Here is a 24,451-nt window from a genome sequence, read left to right on the forward strand (position 1 = left end):
GATGGTATTCTTACATGAAAACAATGTAATAAAGGGAGGGGAAAAAGGTTAATAATTTAAAAAATAATTGATAAAATCATTACAATATATATGTTATATAATTTTATAAGAAAAATAATTAGTTATATGATATATAAAATCATAAGAAATATAAGATAAGAAATGTTATGTATAAAATACATTATAGAAATATCAAGTGTATTATTAAGATAATTGTATGAAAATTTATGACACTTGTTGTTAAATGAAAAAATCTTAAATAAATAAAAAAAAGAAAATTGATTACAGAAATAAATTGTGCTTAGTGGCATCTAACTTAAAACTTATGTGCCTCTAATCAAGGCCGGGTTTTAAAGGCCTTGATTAGAGTCCTTTGGAGAATTGGGCCTAGTGGGGCCTAAGTCTTTCTCCACCCCTAAACACGCCTACGTTGGTGTTTGGTAGGCGCCATGCGATAGGTGCCTATCTTTTCTACCATCGCACCTAAGAACATAGTCACCTACTCCCCAATTAATTTGGATTATTTTCAATTATGAGCTTGTTTACTAATTAAGTTAGGAGCCTAACTTTAGGTGTCGCTTTACGTATGCACCTGTCTTTAGGTGCCATTTATAGAATCTGGGACGTAGTGCTAGCACGGTCTGTGTGGACAGCCTGGGTAAAAAGAGAAGCGCTAGTCAGACCCCTCTCCAGAGTTTTAGTTACGCAGATGCCCACACCGCTAGGAGGTGCCTAGGGGTTCAAGCTGCTGTCTCAGCACCTTGAGCTTGTGGCTTTGCTCCTTGTGACCCTGGGCAAGTCACCTAACCCTCCATTGCCCCAAGTTCCACAGTTAAATTGTGAGTCTGCCAGGGACATGCTTAGAGCACCTGATTACCAGTCAATGTATTGTAAACTGCTTTGATATTTGTGGAGGAAAGGTGGTTTTCCAAATAACCATAGTTATAAAACATGAAAAAGGATCTGCAAAAGTTAGAGGAATGGTCTATTATCTGGCAACTAAAATTCAATGCAAAGTAATGCATTTGGGGACTAGTAATCGTAAAGAGCCTTATGTGCTGGGAGGTGAGAGGCTGACATGCACAGATGGGGAGAGGGACCTTGGGGTAATAAGTGTCCAAAGATCTAGAGGCAAAGAAACAGTGTGACAAGATGGTGGCTGTTGCTAGAAGGATGCTGTGCTGTATATAGGGAGGCATAAGCAGTAGAAGAAAGAAGGTGTTGATGCCCCTGTATAGGTCGTTGGTGAGACCCCACTTGGAGTATTGTGTTCAGTTTTGGAGGCCATAGCTGGCAAAGGACATAAGAAGACTTGAAGTGATCCAGAGAAGGGCGACATAAATGGTAAAGAGGATGGAACTCCTCTCGTATGAGGAAAGACTAAAACGGTTAGGGCTCTTCAGCTTGGAAAAGAGACGGCTGAGGGGAGATAGGATTGAAGTCTACAAAATCATGAGTGGAGTAGAAGGGGGACAAGTGGATCAATTTTTCAGTCCACCAAAAATTACAAAGACTAGGGGACACTCGATGTCTGTTAGAGTTAGGTTGAACAAACTGTTTTTCCATTGTCAATCATGAATAACATGAAGAAGCTTAAAGAATGGTCTGAAATTTGGCAGCTAAAATTTTAATCTTCCAAACTGGGGGGAAGGAGAGCAGAAAAATTGATGGGTAAGGTCATGTAAAACAGAGAATGAGCACTGTTCTCTTTAAGCTGTGCAGGAGTCCTCCAACTGCATTGCTGCCTGTAGGTGGTGGTGTTTCAATATTATATTTTCAATGGCTTGGGATAGGCAGGTTCTTTGGAGTCTTGCAGAGCTTGCCTGTCCTTCACTATTGAAAATGTTAAAGTAAAACAGCTACCACCCCCCCCACACTCCCCCCACACACACACACACACACATATACACACACTGGCTGGACTGTAGGTAGAGGATTCCTGTTCAGCTTAGAGGGAACAGTGGAAGTGAGGGATGATGGGCCTGTAGAATAGGGAAGTGTAAGACATAGGAAATAAGGGTCGGTGGGCAGTAGCATTGTTAGATACTTAAAAGATGCAAGGTACAAGGGCTGCCCACCAACCCTCACTTCCCATATGTCTATCTCAAGGCTTTGCAATTATTTAATAGTGGGTCACCTATCTAGCTGCAACAGATTTGGGTATGTGTCTGCATTTCCATTAGAACCTGTATATAAGTCAGCCCAAATCTATTTTTAGGGAAGGGGTGACTAATAAATGTATTGAATAGAATAAAATAGCCATTACCATATTCACAGATCCATTTGCTGATTACTTTTATTATCATAATCTGCCACTTGCATTTCCACTAGGACTTTTAAAATTTCATACTACTCACCATTTAGTGTGGCAACCCCACCATCATTAGTTGTTGAAATTTTTGGGCAGGTCATTATAAACATACGTGGAGAGGCATAATAAAAAAATAGGTCTAAGAACATTTTGGGCCTAAGGCATTAGGGGGCTCATAATCGAAATGGAAATACGTCTAAAAACCAGCCTAAATCGGCACTTGGACGATTTGTAAGACAAGTCTTCCAAGTGCCGATAATCAAACCGGGTTTTAGACATATCTAAAAATGACTTAGGCCTTTTCAGTCCTGCTGTACGACCAGAGCTAAAAGGGGCATTTTAGAAGGAGTAGTGAGGGCGGGATTTGGGTGGGATGTGGGCTGATCTAAACTTAGTCATACTGCAAATATAACCAAAAGTTTAACGAGGCTGGTTTGTACATTGTGACTTAGGCCATGTAAAACCAGGTCTAAGTGCCAAAAAGGTATCCAAAGTGACCAGATAAGCACTGCAGACAGAAAGTACAAACCCCCACACACTGCCCCAGTGATCATTGACACTCCCACAACACCATAAAAATAGGAATAAAACCATACACACCTGCTTCCAGAACATCAGCACCTGGCATAGCAAAGTCTAGTAGAACAGCACAGAAGTGGCTTAAGTAGTGTGTGTGAGTGGACTGGTGAACCATAGAGAGGAGGACCCAAGCCCATAAGCCAATCTAACCACTGCATTTATGGTGGAACATGTGCACCATCCAACCCCACAACCCCTCCCCCCCCAACCCTACTGTACTGCTGTATAGATGCCACCTGCAGCCGTGAGGACTATTGGATTGGTAGACAGGTGGGTCTTGTAGGTTTTGGGAGGCTCACCATGACCTGTAAGGGAGTTATAGTGAGATGTTTATATGGCATACTTTTTGTAAAGTTTGCAGCAGTGCCCTGTAAGGTGCCCCACTACTCTTGTTGCCTTGTTTAGGTGTCCAGTCCATTACCTTGCTGGCCCCTCCCAGGTCCAAAAGGTCCTTTTCTAGGCGTTTTTGACTTGGATGAATTTTTGGGTGAGAATGGAGTATAAAGATAGACGACTTATTGATCTGGACGTACATTTAGATGACTCTAGAAAAAACAAAATCTTTTGGACATATTTTTCGAGAATGGACTTTGGACACTGCCAACTTTGGGCGACTAGCAACTTAGGTCCAAAACAGACTTAGACGTTTCTTTCAATTATGCCCCTCTACGTGTCCAAGGTCGGCAGCATCTAAAGTCCATTCTTGAAAAATACGTCCAAAAATTTTTTATTTTTTTTTAAATCGTCTACTTCTACCAAAAGCCATTTGATTTTCCAGATCGCTATGTTGTCTATCTTTATACCACATTGTTATCCATAAAATCATCCAACTCCAAAATGCCTAGAACAAGACCTTTTGGACACCCAGGCACGGCAACAGAGTAGTGGGGCACTTTACAGGGCACTGCTGTGAACTTCACAAAAAGGGTGCCACATAAACATCTCACCACAACTCTCTTATAGGTCATGTTGAGCCCCCCCCAACCTACTAAACCCACCTGTTTACCATCCCAAAAGCCCTTATGGCTGCAGGTGGCATCTATATGGCAGTACAGTAGGATTTAGGGGGGGGGGGAGTTAGTGGGCTCACATTTTCCACCATGAATGCAGTGGTTAGAGTGGCCTGGGTTCTCCTCTCTATGGTTCACTAGCCCACCCCGCAGACTACTTATGCCACCTCTGTGCAGCTCTACTAGGCTTTCCTATGCCAGGTGCTGATGTTCTGGAGGCAGGTATGTACTTTTTTATTCTGATTTTTATGGCTTGGATGGGGGTGGTCAATGATCAATGGGGGATTGTTGGGGGGGGGGGTCTGTACTTTGTCCCTGAAGTGGTTATGTGGCCACTTTGGATACCTTCTAGGCACTTAGATCTGTTTTTAAATCACCTAAGTCACAACGTATAAGTTCCATCTAAGCAGTCTTGTTAAACTTTTGATTATCACCGCAGGACAACTAAGACTATGTCAGCCCACCTCCCGTCTTAACCACTCCTCAAAAAAATCCCCTTTTCACTCTGGGCACTTAGCGACAGTGAAAAGGCCTAAGCTGCTTTTAGATACGTTTTGATTATCGGCACTTGGATGTGATAAGCAGGAGCACGCTACAGGGCTTCAAAGAAGGTTTGGATAGGTAACTGGAAGACAAAGGGATTGAGGGGTACAGATAGGTGTAGAGGTAGGTTATAGGGAGAGGATTAGAGGCAGTTACAAAATTACTCAGGGACACTGATCAGGCAATCAGGCCTGATGGGCCGCCGCGGGTGCGGACCGCTGGGCAAGATGGACCTCTGGTCTGACTCAGCGGAGGCAACTTCTTATGTTCTTATGTCCTGTCTTTTTAACCATCCAAGTGCCAATTTAGGCAGATTTTTATATGTATTTTGAGATCCATTTAGTCAACAAGATCGATTCTAGGTTCTTTCAAATAGTATTCATGTCAAAATTGGAAAATAATACTCCATACTGGATTATAAGCAATATCTCATACACTGAGCCTGAAAACATTTAATTAGAGATAAGGGATCTGTGCTATGTCATATCTCCTTTATACAAAGACACCTCTTCTTATATAAATTCCTTCAGAATCTTTTCTTACCAAATCGAACAATTCTTTGGAAACATCATCTCTCCTTGCTTATAGTAGTTTCCTTCATCATCATAACAGCCACAATGAGCTACACACGTCATTTCCTCTTCATCAAAATAGGGTTTGTCTTCTGGACAGCTTGGGTAACAACCTAGCAACAAGGAAGAAGAGGAAGAAAAAAAAATTAAACACAGATTAATACAGAGGAGTCTACTTATTGCAAAAATAAAGGATCAAAGCTAGAAAACTGTATGTTGTGGGTGAACCAGTAAGAATCTGGAAAAAAAAATTCCAAAAAGTGAAGAGAAAATGAGAACCAACCAGGGATAGTTTTCTTCTAGGCAAATTGTATTGATGGAAAGCTATTCAACCCGACACAAACATCAATAAAGTTTGCCTAGAAGATAACTATCCCTGGTTGGTTCTCATTTTCTCTTCACTTTTTGGAATTTTTTTTTGTGTGGCTTTTTCCAGTAAGAACCTCAGCAATGAGCATCTAAGTGTTAACATCCCAGGTCTACTGGAAGATGGTATGCACATGAGCTTTCAAGACCATATCAGTCCCTTCTGTAGATTTCACAATACAGTGGGGGCAATAAGTAAAATGAACATAAACAAAATCAATGAAATTGATTGTGAAGGTTTATAAAGACCACCAAGCTTGCAAAAGTCTTACATCAGGGGTGTCAAAGTCCCTCAATCCAGTCGTGTTCTCAGGATTTCCCCAATGAATATGCATGAGATCTATTATCATACAATGAAAGCAGTGCATGCAAATAGATCTCATGCATATTCATTGGGGAAATGCTGAAAACCCGACTGGATTGCGGCCCTCGAGGAGGGACTTTGACACCCCTGTCTTACAACAAAACAATACAAAAAACTTGCTACTATGGAGGCACCATTATAGAGCCTGAGAAGAGGGAGCTAAAGAAAGTTCTTTGCTATTCTTGGGTTGACGGTTGTCAACTTTTCCTATCAGGAACAGAAAATCTGTTCAACCTTTTTCTGGGTTCAGGGCTGATCCTAGCTCTTTCTGTAGAATATAACTGCTGGTAAAACAATGAAAAATTTGAATTTGTATTGGAGATTTGTTTTTCTGGCAAATCATAATCTCTTTCCAGATTTTTATGCTTAGATGCTGCTCTGATGCTCATAGAATTCCTATGAGCACTGGAGCATGTAGTGCTCTACCATGGCTTAGTGAAAGGGGAACTAAATTATTACTTCAAGAGAGTCTTAGCAGGTAAGAAAAGCCAGAAAAAAAGAGTAATGCTTAAAGGCACTGAAACAGTACTTAACAATACCAGGGGAAAAAAAATATGGGAGAACCGGAAAAAGAGTTCAGCTGCTAACTGAATCATCAGCTTCGTGTTTATTAAAATCTTGATATCCCACTAAATGCTAAACTAGATCATAGCAGCTAACAATTAAAAACAATAAAATTATAGTTTGGAAAAGAGCACTATAATAATTATAGGATAAAGCAATCACCCAAGAAAATACACATCCAAACACTAGCAGGGCAGGATGAATTCGTTGAGGGCCCCTTCGATCAGCATCTGCCCCCTTTCTTTCCCTCCAACCCAATTCCATCCAGTATCCTTCCCCCTTAAGTCTCTCTCCTTTCCTGCACACCAATTCCATCAGCATCTGCCCCCTTTCTTTCCTTCCAACCCAACTGCATCCAATATCCTTCCCCCTTATGTCTCTCTCTCTCCTTTCCCTGCACACCACTATTATTTTCTGATTCTAGATCCTCTGTGTTCATCCCATGCTTTTTTGAATTCCGTTACCATTTTCCTCTCCACCACCTCTCTCAGGAGTGCATTCCAGGCATCCGCCACCCTCTCCATAAAAAAGAATTTTCTTACATTGCTCTTGAGTCAACCTCAAATTATGTCCTCTGGTTTTACCATTTTCCTTTTCTGGAAAAGATTTTGTTCTACGTTAATACCTTTCAGTATTTGAATGTCTGAATCATATCTCCCCTGTCCTTCCTTTCTCCAAAGTATACATATTCAGGGCTTCCAGTGTGAAATTACCCTCGTATGATTATGCTCCTTCACACCATATTAGAACTGCTTGTAGACTCAAGCTTTCCTTAGTCACTTTTTACTACTAATTATAGATATTCTCAAAAACATATGATCAGCTGCAGGGATGTAAGAGAAGCTAGACAAAGGCAATCTCACTGAAGCAGTGTTAATGGATTTTCAATCGCCGCCAGAATCACAGCTACAATGTTCGCAGGCTTCCATAAGCCACACGTGGAGGGGCATTTTCGACAGTGCTTCTAAGTCTGCTTTTGGATGTTTTCTGCAAGATGTCCATATGTTGGGGTAGGGAAACACCTATTTTTTTAAACTGCTAGAGGTCCAAAGTTCGTTTTTGGTTGGGTTTTTTTTTTTTTTAATAATTATATGGATGTCTTGGTCCATAGGACATGTAACCTTTTTGGCCATTTTCGAATACAAAAATGTCCATGTTTAAAACGTCCAAATCAAGCTCATTTGGACATGGGGGAGACGAGCATCTTAATAGCCAAGCCATGCAGACATCCCAATAGGGCAGTGAGGCACCCTTAGGAGACACTGCTGTGTACTTCACATAAAGGGTGCCAGGTACATTTTTCACTAGACCCCCTTTCAGTGTATGGTGAGTTCTCCAAAATTCCCTCTAAACCTACAGTATCCACCTGTCTACCACCCCAATAGCCCTTATGGCTTCAGGAGTCACCTATATGGCAATACAGTAGGTTTTGGGTGGATTGTGGAGGGCTCACACTCTCCACCATAAATGCAGTGGTTAGAGCGGCTTATGGGACTTGCTACTCCTCTTTATGGTTCACTAGCCTACTCTCCAGGCTTCTTAAGATGCCTACGTATGTGTAGGTCTACTAGGCTTTCCTATACCAAGTGCTACTGCTCTGGAGACATGTATGTACTTTTGTATTCTGATCCCTGTGGGGTGTGAGGGGGTCAGTGAGCACTGGGAAGTGAGTGCAGTATCTCTGCAGTGGTTAGCTGGTCGCTTTGCATACCTTAACACTTACACCCTTTTAAAACAGGTCTAACTCCAAAACGTATAAGTTCTGTCCAGGATGTCAGCCAAAATGTTCGATTTATCACTGAAGGTTGTCTAAGTCTATGCCTGCCCAGAGCCCGCCCAAACGCCTCCCATAACAGCTCCCTTGAACTCTAGACACACAGCAGGAGAAATGTCTCACTAGACATCCAGAAAAAGGGTTTTGATTATCGGCACTTGGACATCCTGTCGATTAGGATGTCCAAGTGCCAACTTAGGTGGGTTTCTGGATGTTTTGATTATAAGTCCCATTGTAAGCATTTGGCATCATATATACTGAAGGTAGAAAGAAAGCAATTGTAACTTTTTACCTTCTAAGCCTGGAAGATCTTGAGAACATCTTCCATCAGGATTCCTACAAGTCTTCATGCAGGGGCTGCCACATGGCTTGTAATGCCACTCACATTCTCCAGTTGGGTTGTAGTAATCACAGAACAGAGCTAGCATGGAAAAAGGAAAATCAGAAATGCTAATAAAAAGACCGTTATTCTGCTTAGTATTTATCCATATTCACCTACAAGATATGGACATTTCTTGGAATGGAGACTCTCTCCCCAGGTTCCTATTATTTTATACCATGATATAGGTAGAACCTGTATACTTAGAAAGTAATTCTATACAGGGATGCCTAACCTTAGGTTCCAAGAATACACCTATTTGGAACTCTCCTATACAGCATAACAATCAAATACACACCTATATTGTACACACAAGCATTCACACTAACCTTAGAGCCATAGAGGTTATTGTTAAAGAATGCATGTAGATTACAGTATTTCTAAATGTGCACCCTGCTCACACTCACTCTGCCCTTGTGAATGTCCACCTGCAATTGCACCTTGACAGAATAGTACTTAGCTGGCAAATAGCCATTTGAGGTGTTGAGTCTACGAATACAGGTAAATAATTAGAATGCTAGCATTTGCACATGTTCTATACATGTAAACAAATAGGAGGAAATATTTTCTGTACTCAAAGAATAGTTAAGCTCAGAAACTTGTTGCCAGAGGATGTTGTTAGCGTAGCTGGGTTTAAGAAAAGTTTGGACAAGGTCCTGGAGGAAAATCCATAGTCTGCTATTCAGACAGACATGGGGGAAGTCATTGCTTGCCCTAGATCGGTAGCATGGAATATTACTATTTGGGGGTTTTGCCAGATACCTGTGACCTGGATTGGCCACTGTGGAAACTGGATACTGGGCTAGATGGACCATTGGTCTGATCCAGTATGGCTATTCTTCTGTTCTTTCTTAGAGAATTATCCTCATAAGGCAATTCTTTACAGACGAAGGCAATTCTCTTCCTTGACCATTAAGGCTCAAACTCTCTTATCACAAATTTAGATATTCCCTAAAATCTTACTTGTTTGGAAAAAAGCTTTGGGCCTTCAGCCAGGTGATGGCACAGCCATGAGGATCCTGTTACATATAGCCCTTCAATTCCCCCTGTTATTTAACATAGAAACATGATGGCAGATAAAGGCCAAATGGCCCATCCGCAGCATCCACTATCTCCTCCTCTCCCTATTGGCTAAGGCTCTTAACATTTGCATTTCCTCTTCCTATTGGCTAAGGCTCTTTACATCTGCATTGTGAGGTCATAGAAACATAGAACATGATGGCAGATAAATAGCAAATGGCCCATCCGCAGCATCCACTATCTCCTCCTCTCCCTATTGGCTAAGGCTCTTAACATTTGCATCTCCTCTTCCTATAGGCTAAGGCTCATTACACCTGCATTGTGAGGTCATAGAGCTTTATGGTTATAGAAACCTGATGGCAGATAAAGGCCAAATGGCCAATCCGCAGCATCCACTATCTCCTCCTCTCTCTATTGGCTAAGGCGTTTAACATTTGCATCTCCTCTTCCTATAGGCTAAGGCTCTTAACTCCTGCATTGTGAGGTCATAGAGCTTTATGGTTATAGAAACATAGAAACATGATGGCAGATAAAGGCCAAATGGCCCCTCCAGTCTGCCCATCCGCAGCATCCACTATATCCTCCTCTCCTGTTCTATGCTTTCTTGAATTCATACAGTCTTTGTCTCCATCTCCTCTACCGAGAGCCTATTCCACACATCTACCATCCTTTCTGTAAAAATGTATTTCCTTAGATTGCTCCTGAGCTTATCACTCTTAACTTTATCCCATGCCCTCTGTCTCTGCTCTCCTTAATACCATTCCTCTCCTTTTTATCTTTCCTGTCAAGAATTTGGCATTTTTTTCCTTTCTATGTAACAAATTGATATATTATACCCCACTTTATTATTATTTAAGGAATGGTGCTATATCAAAGAGAGTAAGCCATAAAAATTCTATAAAGGTGCACCTAATTGGGTCTTATTCTAAAAAGCAAAGTAGGCTTCTACCCAACTTTATACAATACTAGTATAACCAGGTATATATGCACACATGTTTTTGGGCACAAGTACTTACATCACATAGGGATGGAATAAGCGTTCACACCTGAATTCAGCAGATACGCAATACATGCTCTGTCCAGACTCTGCCTATCTGCTCACGTGTCCCCTGAGGAAGGCGTTGTTATACGCCGAAACAGGGATTCTTGTTGGGACCATTTGTTTCAATAAAGACTTTATCACTGGTTGAAAAGACACCTCCCTCGCCTCTTCTGTTTGACTGTCTTTACTCGAAGGCGAAGTGTTCTTCTGTTTGTTTTGTTTCCTTCTTTTGGCAGCAGCTCATACAGGCTGGAACTGGGGCCCTCCCTATGCTACATTCTGCCTACACATAAACAATAATTTGCATGAAGAGGGGGCACTTGGCAGAGGGAATAATATAAAAATTATAAAATAATACTCACGACAAATTTCAGGAGTTCTCCAGACAACACAGACCCCAACCTCATTACATGCCCGAGCATAGGAAGCAACTGCTGTACAGAAACACTCACAGTCTCCTCCAGTGTCACAGGCACAAGCATCTGTCACACAGGCATCATAATATTTCATTGGATCAACCTGAGAGAAACATTGTTGTTAACAAGTTTTTTTCTTGAAATATACACATTACTTAAAATATTTAAAGCCCCACATAGCATATTGGTTCTAAGAGGGAAATAAGAAGTCCAGGACAGACATTCATGTTTCCTCAAGTACCATATTTTTCACTCCATAAGACGCACCTGACCATAAGACGCACCCTAGAGTTAAAGGAGGAAAACAAGAAAAAAAACGTTCTGAACCAAATTGCGTACTAATATATGCCAGGCTCTGCACCCAACCCCACACTACTTGCCAGGCTCTGCAACTTGTCGTCGTCCCCCACCTCCCTGCCAGCCTCTGCACCCTATCCCCCCAGTACCTTTTTAAATCCCCCATCATACCTTTTTAAAACACCCCCCCAGTAACTAAAGATTCTAGAACCCCAAATAGTATCAAGATTCCAGGCAGAATTTCAAAGAATAGCAAGATTCCGGAACCCCAAAGAGTAGCAACATTCTGTGCTACTGATCCAGGGCAAGCAGTGGCTTCCCCCGTGTCTTTCTCAATAACAGTCTATGGCAGGGGTGCCCACACTTTTTGGGCTTGCGAGCTACTTTTAAAATGACCAAGTCAAAATGATCTACCAACAATAAAATTTTTTTAAAAAACACAAAGCACACTGTATGCAGAAAAAATGTTAATGTTAATTATCATTCATATTCAGGTTTTTTTTCAAAGAGGTCAAGGCAGATGACTTTATGCAATGTCACCTCAGTAACACGTATACAAAAATAGACAAATATACCCCTCCCTTTTTACTAAACCACGATAGCAGTTTTTAGCGCACAGATCTGCACTGAATGCCCCATGCTGCTCTCGACGCTCATAGGCTCCCTGCGCTAAAAAAACGTTAGTGCAGTTTAGTAAAAGGGGCCCATAGTGCAAAATATAGACAGCAGATATAAATTCTCAAAACGGACACATTTTGATCACTAAATTGAAAATAAAATCATTTTTCCTACCTTTATTAACAGGTGATTTCATGAGTCTCTGGTTGCACTTTCTTCTTCTGACTATGCATCCAATATTTCTTCCCTTCTTTCAGCCTCCTGTATGCTTCCTCTCCTCCAGACCTCATTTCCTCCCCCATCTTTTTCTTTCTCTCTCCCTGCCCCCTTCTTTCTTTCTGTCTGTCTGTCTGTCTCCATGCCCCCTTTCATTCTTTCTCCATGCCCCTTTTTCTTTCTTTCTGTCTCCCTGTCCCCACTTTCTTTCAGTTTCCCTTCTGTCTTTCTTTCTTTGTTTCTGTCTCCATGCCTGCCCCTTTCTTTCTTTGTCTTTCTTTCTCCTTGCTCTCCCCCAAGCCACCACCACCGCCATTGGGGAACAGGCTCCCAAGCCACCGCCGCCGAGTTCTGAGCTCTCCCTGCTTCCCGACGCAGTAAAAGGAATGCAAAAGCGCCAGGCCAACCAGCCTTCCACCCCGATGTCAGTTGTGACATCGGAGAGGAAGTTCCGAGTCAGCCAGGCAGTGATTGGCTGGCCCAGAACTTCCTCTCCAACGCCAAAATTGGCATCAGGAGGCTGAAGGCTGGTCGATCTAGCGCTTCTGCATCCTGTTTACTGCGTCAGAAAGCAGGTAGAAAGTGATGGCAACACGAGTCTATCACGGAGCCCAGGCCTTCCAAAGCCATAGACCTAAAAAAAACTTTTCTGGTAAGAATTTCTTCATGGTTGCTTTCCAAATTTCCAAGGTTAATTTTGTCAAGGGGTTATCTATCAAATTATACAGTTTAGGACCCCAGATAATGTATTATACTAGGCTCCATAAAGAGAGACTATGTACCCTATTGTTCTAAATAACCCTGTGTTTTGTGCTCCTTAACATTCAAATCCAGCCCCGCCTTGAGCTGAGCTGCCTGGTAACATACGTAAAAACTAGGGATCCCCAGCTCACCTTCTGCCTTTGGATTTACAACACTCACCTACTAATTCTGGGGGGGCTTGTGTTTCCACGTGTAGGCAAATATGATGAATTTATTAGAAGAATTTCTTTAAGATCCGAATTGGTGAGGCCCCAGATAAATAAAGGAACTTGGGGATAACCAATCATCTTGACAGCATTTACTCTGCCCAGCTAGGAAAGATTCATTCCCTCCCATTGATGTAATTCTCTCATCCTATTTTGGAATACCAATATTGTCCATGTTAACAATTTTACATAATAACCTTCAATGAGGTTATAATTGTATCTTATTTTAGAAAAAAATGCACTCCGAATTCTTAATAGTAATCTGGTACCTGAGAATGGCAGGAGGCAAAGACTTTACTAGTAATCAGATTACACTTCTTCTGTGCCCAGGGTTTCCTGTAAGGGTTCACAGTACATGGATCCCTGGTGAATTCGGCATCTGGGCAAGTAGGGGAGGCTTTCCAGCTATTTCCAAATTCAGTTACATCCTCGACCACAGACTGACTCCTGGTGGTGAAGTCATTGGCGGTGTTTCCATCATAGGTCCCACAAAGACCACAGATCTGACCCTGTGAGGCACAATAAACTGAATATGAATGGTTGCCGATTTGCTTCTTTCATTGAAACTGACAACATAACATAATAACAGATTTCTAGACCACTTAGCCATAAGTTCAATGCGGTTAACAAAAGATTATGCTATAAAAAAAAAAATACAGAAATCTAATTGATCAGAAATTTAGAAAAAAGAAAAGTTTTCAACAGTTTTCTGAAATGCTCATAAGATGTGGATCTAATTAATAATGGACGGAAATCTTTGTCATAATAAGCTGCATGGTAGGAAAGACAATGCCCACGATGAGATTTTCTACTATTCTTATGCGCCACAATAACAAATCTTTTGGCAAGATATAATGGGGCAACACCAAAAGTAACTTTATAATATAAGCATCCTAACTGAAAGATCACCCAGGCCTCGACCGGAAGCCAATGCGGTTCACAGTAATAGGGGGTTACGTGGTCATATTTCCTCAGACCATAAATCATTCTTACTGCTGTATTCTGAACCAGGGTCAATCTTGCAAATTTTTCTTGTCAGTTATACAATATTACAATAGTCCAGTATATTCATAAGTAGTGTCTGAACTAGAATTGTGAAAGCTTAATAACTCCAGCCAGGGGATTTTATTTGCACGCACTCAGCGACGTAGTAAGGAGGAGCGGCACCTGGGGTGGTGGCGGCACCTCTTCCCACGCGCACGCCCCCTTCCCTTTCCCAGCGTGAGCAGCATGCCCCCGTCAGTGTCGGCTTGCCCTTTGACGTCACTTCCTAGGGGCGGGTCCCGGAAGTGGCATCAGAGAGAGCACTGATGCCGACGCGGGCAGCAACCTCACACCAGGGAAGTTAAAAAGGCGCAGGAGAAGGCATGGAGCATGTGCGCACGCAAGGAAAGGAGCGGAGAAGAGGGATGCTGCGCTCTTAGGAAGACCGCGCCCAGGGTGGACTGCCGCTCCTTCCCGCTCCCCCTTATTATGGAATCAGTTTGGGATCATACGCAAACATACAGGTTTGCAGTCAGCATTTAAACAAAATTATCCATGTATATACAGTGAGATTATCCAGATAACGAATAGGACTGCATATTCACGCAAAGCAATAATCGCTACCTCACTGGATAGTTGACAATATTTGGTTCACCGCTATATAACTAAGAATTTTCATTTAAAATAGCATTATTTCTATCCTAAATTGTGTGTATGCCTTTGAGTCGACCACCGACCCCATGGCTGCAAGCACAGTGAGGAATCTGCCCTGTGACGTCTCAACTATAGAAAAAAGTCCCAACAGTGTCACTGAGAGACAGAGTGTGAGGAGCAGCGTCGGAGCTAACAAGTAACCAAATAATTGGGAACTAAAAATGAATACTTAAAGTGTGTGTGAGGATCTCAGTGTGGATTGTGAGATCAAATAAATGATTACTCGTTCAATAGTACAATCCGTGTGAGGACACCACACCATCATAGAAACCTCACTGTGTGATTATCAATAATGAAAGTGTAGCAACACCAGTGTTTAATCAAAATAATAATAAAAACTCAATTTACATATGCACCAAAGCTGCTCCAACACAGTCAGTCAAACAGAAAAACTGCACAAACATGAAAAAAAATCACTTATGTCAATCGGGGCTCAGTGCGAGATATCAAAACTCCCAGAGTGAAGCCCGAAGGGAAGCTCCATGTAGCGAGAGAGAAAAAAAAAGGTGCTTCAAAATAAAGGGTTCAACGGAGCTTCAGTTTCGGAGAATTATCCTTCATCAGGAACCTTTGAATTTGCAAGCACAAAAGCACAGCGTCAGAACGCAGGGAGGAACACCCGGCAGAAGGCTGTGACGTTTCAAGGCAGAGCACAGGAGTGGTTTGCCATTGCCTTCTGCCACGCAGTGTGTGGCTCCACTATGGTACTGCCTGACCCTGCTTAGATTCCGATAGCAAGAATGCGCCTACCAGGGCAGCCAGGCCAAAGGTTTAAACAACCAAAATATAGCTCCTCTATGTGCAGAACCTCACTAGGGAAACAGGTCTCTAACAAATGCACACACTCTAAATACTAAACTAAAATTTTTGGGTAAAATTAGTGAATCACCAGACACTAATGCTGAGACAAATGTGAGACTCAGAGGTCTCAATTGTCACTAACAACTCACATCATTTCACTCCTCATGATTAGCAATTATACAGTAAATATCATGGAAGAAATAACAAGGCGGAAAAATACCACTACCCAAAAATATCAAACAAATCTTGAAATCTTATCTCATCTGAGACTCTGGAACACTTAAATGCATCCTAAATTAATCTGCACAACTAAGCAGATATCAGATAAACACCATCAAATGTCCATAGAGTTAGGTAAAACACCCAAGCTCTGCCCTCACTCCACCATTGCTTGTATATCAAGTTAAACTTTAATCAAATGTTTTGCTTGTCTTGCATACCAAGTTACTTGCAATCCAAGGTACTGTAGTTAGTTTCCAAAATGTTTAGCAAACAAAAAGGCTTTCAGAGCTTTCCGGAATAAAGCATTCTTAACGTAAGCGGTAAAACATTCCAGAATTTGGTTAATTCTCTCCCTGTGCAGTCCCAATCCGCCTCCACAGCGTCTCTCAATGGCGTTATTCCTTAGACATTTCTTCAATTCACCCTGCCACTGTGCTTGCGCTGCCTGACCCTGATCTCGGGAATCCTGATGTGGAAGACTTGCTTGCTGATCCCTTATTTACAGGTGCAGTGCTTCCCGGGATGGGAGATCAGGAACTGTGTGCTAGGTCGGTGGATCCTTTTGAGGTTTCTGGAGCCTGGAAATGCTCTCACAATTTTGCGCTGTGTTTACGGCTTTGACAGACCTTATTTCTGCATCTTTGAAGGAGGTCTTTTTGGTCACTCGGCCGGCTTTGTGGTGTGGGCTTTCAGTCTGCTACCTTCCCCTGTGTGTTCTGGTCTTGGAGTAGTTGATGCTCCAGAGGGTGCTCTGAAAATTGTTAGAGCTATGTCACACTGGTATCCGCTCACACAGGAGTTTCAACAGTTTTTGGATCAGTCCAGGGTGGATTCTTTGGTTTAAATTTTTTTTTTTTTTGTAAATCTTTATTCTTTTTCATTTCTTACATCAAATGAAAAAATACATATTAAAATACAATTATTTCATACCACTTGAATTACATTCAAATACTCTTATAATATAAAGTAAATATCCCCTTTTTTGTCAGTATTTCCACATCCAAATACAGTAAAGTGAATTACCCTCCCTAACCCCCTATATATTCTATCCATGTGCTAAGATATCTGATCATTAGAGAAACTAGCCAATGGTCCCCATATTTTTTTAAAATTATGAATATTCCCCTGTTGTAACGCAATCGTTTTCTCCATTTTATATATATGGCATACTGAATTCCACTAAAATGTGTAATTTAATTTAGTAAAGTCTTTCCAATTTTGAGTAATTTATTGCATGGCGACCCCTGTCAAAATTAATAATAATTTATTATTATTTGCAGAAATCGGACTCTGAGTTCTCACTGCTGTACCAAATAATATAGTGTCAAACGAGAGTCCTACATGGTTCTCTAATAATTTATTAATTTGGGGCCAAATTAGTTTCCAGAAAGTATTTATACAGGGACAAAAAAAAATTAAATGATCTAATGTCCCAAGTTCTATTTTAATTTTTAACACTTGGAGGGAGGCAGGGATCAGGGGCAAAAGGAAACATGTAGGCTCACCGAGTCCACCCTGGGCCTACCCAGAAATCTACTTGTGGCTACATTACTGTTGTCTGTGTTCTATGGAGTTCGTAGTCCTAGCCATCGTTTTGCCATGCTACCTAGTCAAACTCAGTTTTCTTGTGTGTACTGCAAGTCTCAATATACTGGCAAACAGTATTGGTCCATGTCTCTTCTTAGATCTTCCTTTGGGTCTTGTATCATCCAACTGCATTTCTGTGGGAAAATATGACTAATATTAATGCAGTGTCTTTTTTTTTGAAACTCACCTTGAAGTCTGGCCCGAGTTTGATGACCATGCTTGTTTTCCGATCCCAGGTTAAGAACAGCCTATTGTCAACCTCAGCCTGAAGGTATATGCCCTTGTGACTGATATTATAGGTCACGTTTTCACCAGCGCTGTATTCAAGCACTTCAAAGCGCTTTTCAGTAAATTTCAACATAGAACGCTGAAACAAATGGACAAATCACATAGGCAATCAAACTGTAATCAGGAGCAATTCATTTTCATTATTAATAAGAGGAAGCAAATGACAGCGAAACTCGAGTCGGTCGTGGGGGGAGTGGCTTGAGGATTACAGCTTCAGGAGTTTTATCCTTATGAGTTTTCATGTAGGTTGCCCAGTTTACACCACAATCACTCAGATAAGTCAATAACTTTTCTGTTACGAATTTATTCTATACTAATATCTAATTAAGTGGCGGTTGGTCTTATTGGACAACCTCAGTATTGGTCACTATAACTTGAGTACATTGTTGGTTGCGGATCTGAGCACTGCATAAATATTTATAATAATTAAACTGTGATGTTTGTGAGGAATGTATTAACTCCCGAACCATAACATACGAGGGGCAGCTGAAAAGTTCTCAGTCCAACCAAGAAGAGAATGAGGTGGAGCCTTGAAACCTCATTGAAAGTAGACAATATAAATGTGGTCATCCATACAATGGCAAGTAACAGCTACATAAACAGAATTTGAACAGGCCAATTAATAAAGTATCATCATCAGCTTTTCAAACAAAATGACTAATAGGTCACAACTATCCCCAATCCCAACTCCCAAGAAGAGTCTGGGCACAGCCGTCTCAGGGCCCTGGACTCTTATGGCCCCTGAGAAGCAAGGCCACAAACCCCCCCCCCCCCACCCCCTTTCCCTGACTTACTTCAATGAAAAATATATTTTATCGATGGCTACTAGAGCTTATTATATCCGTCTCGACACCACTTTAGCCACTTCCCAGAAGAGCATCGGCTCCTCTTCTGAAGCGGCATTATGGAGCTTATATTCCTTCCAACACACCAGCACCTTATCTTGAAAGCGCGGATCCCTATAGAGGGCCAAGGGACCTGGTTGGTTTGTTTTTTAAGTAGGACCTAAATAGGTACCTCCCCGCCCTCTTAAACTAAACACCCCTTCAAAAAATACCCTCTATAACTTTGCCAGCTTATCAACAAAGACACTCACACCCAGAATGACTTTGATGGCCTTGGAGCAGGTGGTGCCAGTGGTGCTACAAGGGACATTCTCCGTGATTACTTGGAAGGTGCTCTTGCTGTTGTTCATACCACAGTGGTCCTGTGAAAGGCGACAAAGATATATCTTAGCTCGTTTTTATTACTATATGCAGGCAGGGTTACCAGACGTCTGGCTTTGTCCAGGTTTTAAAAAGCTTCCCCCGAAACTGTGTCGGGCAAGAGGGCATCCGCCCATGCATGGCATCACATCTTCACGTGCCCTCCTGCCCGACCAGAGCAAGCAGCGGGGGCAGGGCTAGGGCGGGATTAGGGGGTAGGACTGGGGCATAATGGGGCGGGGATGGGTGGGCCTGTGGGCGGGTCTATGAGTCTGGATTTTACAAATGTAACATCTGGCAACCCTATATGCAGGCCCAACCAGTACCCGTTAAGACACGTTTACAAAGTAAAATGCAGCGTACCTGGACCAAGGTATATTCACAGTTTCCATTGAAATTATAAGGCCTGCCATCAAAGGTAATATAATGTCCTTCTCCATAGATGATGCAGGTTGCCATACATTCTTTTTCAGTACACTGCCATTTTCTGTTCATACATATACTGTGAAAAAGAGCAAAGGCAACGTTAAATTTAATACATGCAATTCTCTTCCATTCATTTTTTTTTCTGATACGGTAAGTTATGCAAGATTTGACATCCAGGTTCACTAGAAATGTCTACAGTGCTGTTTTATTTTATTTTAGCACTATGCACTTTAAAGTTAACTCAAATGTTTTTTTAAAAGTTCTTTAGTCTCTTTAGCTTTCATTTGATAATGTGTTTATTTTCTGCCAAGTGCAAGTCTTTCTGAAAGTAGGGGTCTGCACTGTTCAGCTTGTCTATTTAGGATGCCCCGGTTTAAATCAGATAAGCTCCTTAATTATAATAAATTCTGTTCCTAAACAGAGAAAAGGGCTACATTTTTATGGTGTCCTTTTTATTCTTGCCAACCAAATAGAAGCAGGAAAGAACTATACAAAAATAATAAGGGTTAAATGTCTGTCTTTCTCCCCGGGGAAGAAAAATAACTCTCCAAAATTTTAACAACATAGAAAAAAACTTGGTATTTGGAAAAAAATGTTAAAAAAAAACATAATCCCTCCAATATTCAATGCTTTTGTACTGGCAGAGAATATTTGGGCATATTTCTGGGCATCCTTACTACTTGTAGTTTATATAGATCTGGCTGATACTCAACTAGACCCACATAATAGTTATGTAGGCCTCGGTTGAATATCGGGCCAGGGTCTGCATAAGTATTTTTGCACTGTATGAATTTTTTTTTTTAAACTTCTGAGACAACCTCCCCCCTCAAATATTTCATCTTCCCTCCCTCCCTTCTCCTCTCTACTAGGCTGGACACCATCCCCACCCACCCATCATGCCAAGGTAGGCCCCCCCCCTGGGCCTACCTAAATGCTTGGTCGAACAGCAGGGTCTTTGGGGGGAAGTAGCACAGCCCCCTTGCTGCTGCTTCCTCACAGCAGCCTTTCAAAATGGCTGCCACAACAGCTAGTGGTACTACAAAAGGTACTCAAGCTGCCACAAGGGACCAGGAGCGAGGGGGCTATGCTTCTGCCCCTGAAAACCACTTCTAACATCAGGTATTCAATTAGGCCTGGGGGGGCTATCTTGGCATTATGGATGGGTGCTGGTACCCAGCCTGGAGGGGAGGCGAAGGGAGGGATGGTGGCATGGAATGGTAGGGGGGGATGAGTTCCAGGCTGGTGGGAGGGAGGGAAGATGGCATCTTTGGGAAGGGGTTGGAAGGGGAATTGGGGGCTCAGGAGGGATTACATTTTACAGCACAAAATACTTATGTGAGCCCTGACCCGATATTCAGCCAGGGATAAATGGGAGAATGTTGGACAGCTTTTGAACTGTCCTAAATTCACCCACTCATATTATGCAGACCCTGGCTGAATATCGCTGGATCCTGTGAAAGCGCTGGCTCCTCCCCAGTGCCGCTCCCTGGCCCACCACTAAGCAATCATCTACATCAGTGTTTCCCAACTTCTTCAAGCCAAGTAATCCCATCCATCCTCATCCACTCTAGTGGCGTAGCAAGGGTAGGAGTTGCCCCTATGCACCAACCCCAGCACCCTCCTCTTCCCCCAGCTCCTTCCACACCAACCCCCCTCACTCCTTCCCACCCCTCACCTACCAAGGAGTTCCATAACTTAATTCCTGCGCAACAGAAAGCCGTTTTACCAGTCTCGACAAGTCTTGGATCCACAGACGTCTTCAGTGAAGCTAAATTCTCAGAACACACAGTAGGTGTAGTATTACTGTTTTAGGTCAAGCAGCACCTTTTCCTTTCCCATCTATCCATGTCCAGCAGCATTTCTCCCTTCCCCTCCCCCCAACAACCAGGGTCCAACAGCACTTCTTCCTTCCCTCAACTCCACCCACCCAGATCAAGCAGCACCTCTTCCTCCCCCCACCTGCAAGTCCAGCAGCACTTCTCCCTTCCAATCTCCACCCAGGTCCAGCAGCACCTACCTCTCTTTCTCTCCTACCCACCCACTCACCCAGATCTAGCAGCTCTTTTCCCTCTCACCTTCTCACCCAGGTCCAGCAGTACTTCTCCCTTCCCTCCCCCCACCCAAGTCCAGCAGCTCCTCCCCTCCTCCACCCCTATGCACCTAAATCCAGCAGCTCCTCTTCCTTTCCTCCCCCTACCCACCTAGGTCCAGCAGCTCCTCTCTCTCTTCCCTCCCCCTACCCACCCAGGTCCAGCAGCACCTATCTCTCTCCCACTCACCCACCCACATCTAGCAGCACCTCTTCCCCCCATCCCAGGTCCATCAGCACTTCTCCCTTCCCATCTCCACTTAGGTCCAGCAGCACCTACCTCTCTCTCCTACCTACCCACCCAGCCAGATCTAGCAGTTCTTCTCCCTCTCACCTCCCCACCCAGGTCCAGCAGCACTTCTCCCCTCCCCCCCACCCAAGTCCAGCAGCTCCTCTCCACCTACCCACCTAGGTCCAGCAGCTCCTCTTCCTTTCCTCACCTAGGTCCAGCAGATCCTGTCTCTTCAATCCCCCCACCTACCCAGGTCCAGTAGCACCTAACTGCACAGTTGCCGTACCATTAGTTTAGTGATTCCCTCTGGAATCCTAGAGGCCAGGCCCACCTCTGAGGAAAGAGGAAGTTGGTCCAGCCAGGAAAGGCCACAAATCTGCTGAAGGGAATTGCTATTGTAATGCTTTGGCAACTGATCATTTTTATTATTAGGCATTTTGTTAACAATACATACCAAGTATTACAGTTGATTTTGATCTTGTCTCCATTTTGGTAGCTGGCATCATTGTGTATGCACGGACATTTACTCTCAGGAATACAGTCTCCTTTTCCATCTGATACCAGCCCTTGAGGACACACACAGCCCGAGATACATTGTGTGTGATACTGAAAATGTCACAATGAAATGAAATGAGCGGAATATCTACCATGAACAGTAGAACAACATGATCACAGCAGACTGTTGTAGGGAAAAGCAGACAAGTTCCTCAGAAGCTCATGGTTAATTGAAGATTTGTGCTGGTGAGGCCTAAAAACAAGATCGTATGTCCTAAGAAGAGACTAATGAAAAAAAATTCCAGAACATTCAGGGGATTGTTTACTATCGATTAGTAAATGGTTCCCTTAATGTGCTCATGGCCTCTATTGTTTATTAGTTATTGATTTATATTCTTCCATTTCCAAGGTAGAGTAGAAACGACATTCATAAAACCATACATCTATCTAACCAAAGGGCGCTTTCACTAAGTTGCATTAAGCAATTAATGTGGACAGTAGTGCAGAACTGTAAGACCATCTTCTGCATTCAAAAGGCAGCTACTGCAGTAAAATCCCTAGGTTAGCTGCCTAATATGGGAGAGGGCGGGATCTGGGTGTGACATGAGCAGGTGGAGGAGAGATTGGCTGGGGAATTTCTGACTTTTCTTGATCTAACGGAGGCCTATCTGCATGTTCCCATTAAGGCTTCCTTCGCTTTGCGATTTTGGGAAAGCATTATCAGTTTTGTGCACTTCCCTTTGGTCTAGCTATGGTGCCACACACCTCCTCCAAGATTAAGGTGGTGGTGGCAGTGGTGTTGCGCAAGGTGGGAATTCTGGTGCACCCTTATCTGGACGATTGGTTGAATTAAGCAAATTCGTTGCAGGAGAGTTCCCGGGTTACAGAGTTTCTGCAGTCCCTGGGCTGGGTTGTCAACCTGTCCAAAAGCCGGTTGACTCAGTCTCAGAACTTGGAGTATCTTGGAATTCATTTCAATACCAGCTTGGGGAGAGTTTTCCTTCAGGAGGCCAGGGTATGCAAATTGCTGATGCAGATTCGCTCTCTGATGGAGTGCTGATGTCCACTGACGTTGGGGTCTATGGTGGCCTCCTTGGAAGTGGTCTGGTGGGCATGGGCTCACATGCGCCCTCTTCAGTATGTGCTACTTTGGCAATGGTCACCACAGATTCACGATCTGGACTCTCCTGTGCCGTTTCGGGGATTAGTTCATCGCAGCCTGCACTGGTGGCTCCAGTCTTCCAATCAGGTTCAGGGAGTGAGTCTCGATCAGCCCCAGTGGACAGTGCTTCTCATGGATGCATCTCCTCGTTTGGGGGCTCAATGTTGCGGTCGCTCGTCTCAGGGTTGCTGATTGCTGGTGGAGGCATCCTGGTCAATTAATGTTCTGGAGAAGAGAGCCATTCAGCTAGCATTGGTAGAATTACAGTCCTTGCTGGAGGGCAAGTCAATTCAAGTTCTCTCAGACAATGCCACAGTGGTGGCCTATGTCAATCCGTCAGGGGGCACCAAGAGTCATTTGGTGGTGCTGGAGACCTCTCTGCTCATGGAATGGGTGGAGTCTCATCTTCAGGACATCTCAGCTTCCCACAATATCCAGGTGGATTTTCTCAGTCATCATACGCTGGATTCCAGTGAGTGGTGTCTCAGGTTGGAAGCCTTCAAGTTGATTATTCAGTCATGGGGATTTTGGGGAGGGAAAGACATTTACTGTCAGAGGCCTGTTGATTTGGGGGAGTTGGGGCCTGGATCTAGAGTTTGGTCAGTGACTGGGGGAAGAGGATAGCAATGTATCAGAGGGTACAGGGTGCGATGGAGGAATTGAAAGCTGGGAGTTGTACAAAAGGTGTGGGGTTTGATGGGGGATCAAAGGTTAGGAATTGTAATGGAGGGTATGAGGTGTAATGGGGGATTGGAGGCCGGAACCTGTATTGGAGGCTGTGGGGGATCTGAGTCTGGGGGTTGTATCGGACTGTGCGAGGTATGATTGGTGTGGAGGACAATGAATTAGTCACGCTGCCCCCAGGCAGCTGTCAGCGACACTGGTTAGCACTGGAGCTACCGTACATGTGTGGGCCGATAGTGTTGAGGGCCTATGCTTTCAGCCCAGCAGTGGCCCTGAGCTAACTGAGGAGAGTGAGGCCTAGTGGTAAGAGCTACAGCCTCAGCACCCTGAGATTGTGGTTTCAATCCCTGTGACCTTTGGCAAGTCATTTAATCCTCCACTGCCCCAGGTACATTAGATAGATTGTAAACCCAACAGGACAGATAGGGAAAATGCTTGAAGTACCTGTATATAAAAACCACTTTGAGTGTGGTTGTATAACAATAAAAAGGCAGTATACAAGTCCCAATCCCCCTATGCATTT

General features: G+C 43.2%; 1 protein-coding gene across 1 annotated transcript in view; it reads right to left on the reverse strand.

Moving 5' to 3' along the window:
* Window positions 1-24,451, reverse strand: part of LOC117352357 (mucin-5B-like) — a 133,121-nt gene that overhangs the window by 70,387 nt on the left and 38,283 nt on the right. The window contains exons 20-27 of the mRNA XM_033928789.1: window positions 22,042-22,193; window positions 19,204-19,342; window positions 18,732-18,842; window positions 17,535-17,714; window positions 13,309-13,548; window positions 10,887-11,043; window positions 8,376-8,504; window positions 4,987-5,128 (exon numbers count right to left, since the gene is read on the reverse strand). Of these exons, the coding sequence (XP_033784680.1) occupies window positions 4,987-5,128; window positions 8,376-8,504; window positions 10,887-11,043; window positions 13,309-13,548; window positions 17,535-17,714; window positions 18,732-18,842; window positions 19,204-19,342; window positions 22,042-22,193 (1,250 nt within the window). The remainder of the gene's footprint in view (window positions 1-4,986; window positions 5,129-8,375; window positions 8,505-10,886; window positions 11,044-13,308; window positions 13,549-17,534; window positions 17,715-18,731; window positions 18,843-19,203; window positions 19,343-22,041; window positions 22,194-24,451) is intronic.

This window comes from Geotrypetes seraphini, chromosome 19, assembly GCF_902459505.1.
Source record: "Geotrypetes seraphini chromosome 19, aGeoSer1.1, whole genome shotgun sequence".
NCBI classification, from domain to species: Eukaryota; Metazoa; Chordata; class Amphibia; order Gymnophiona; family Dermophiidae; genus Geotrypetes; species Geotrypetes seraphini.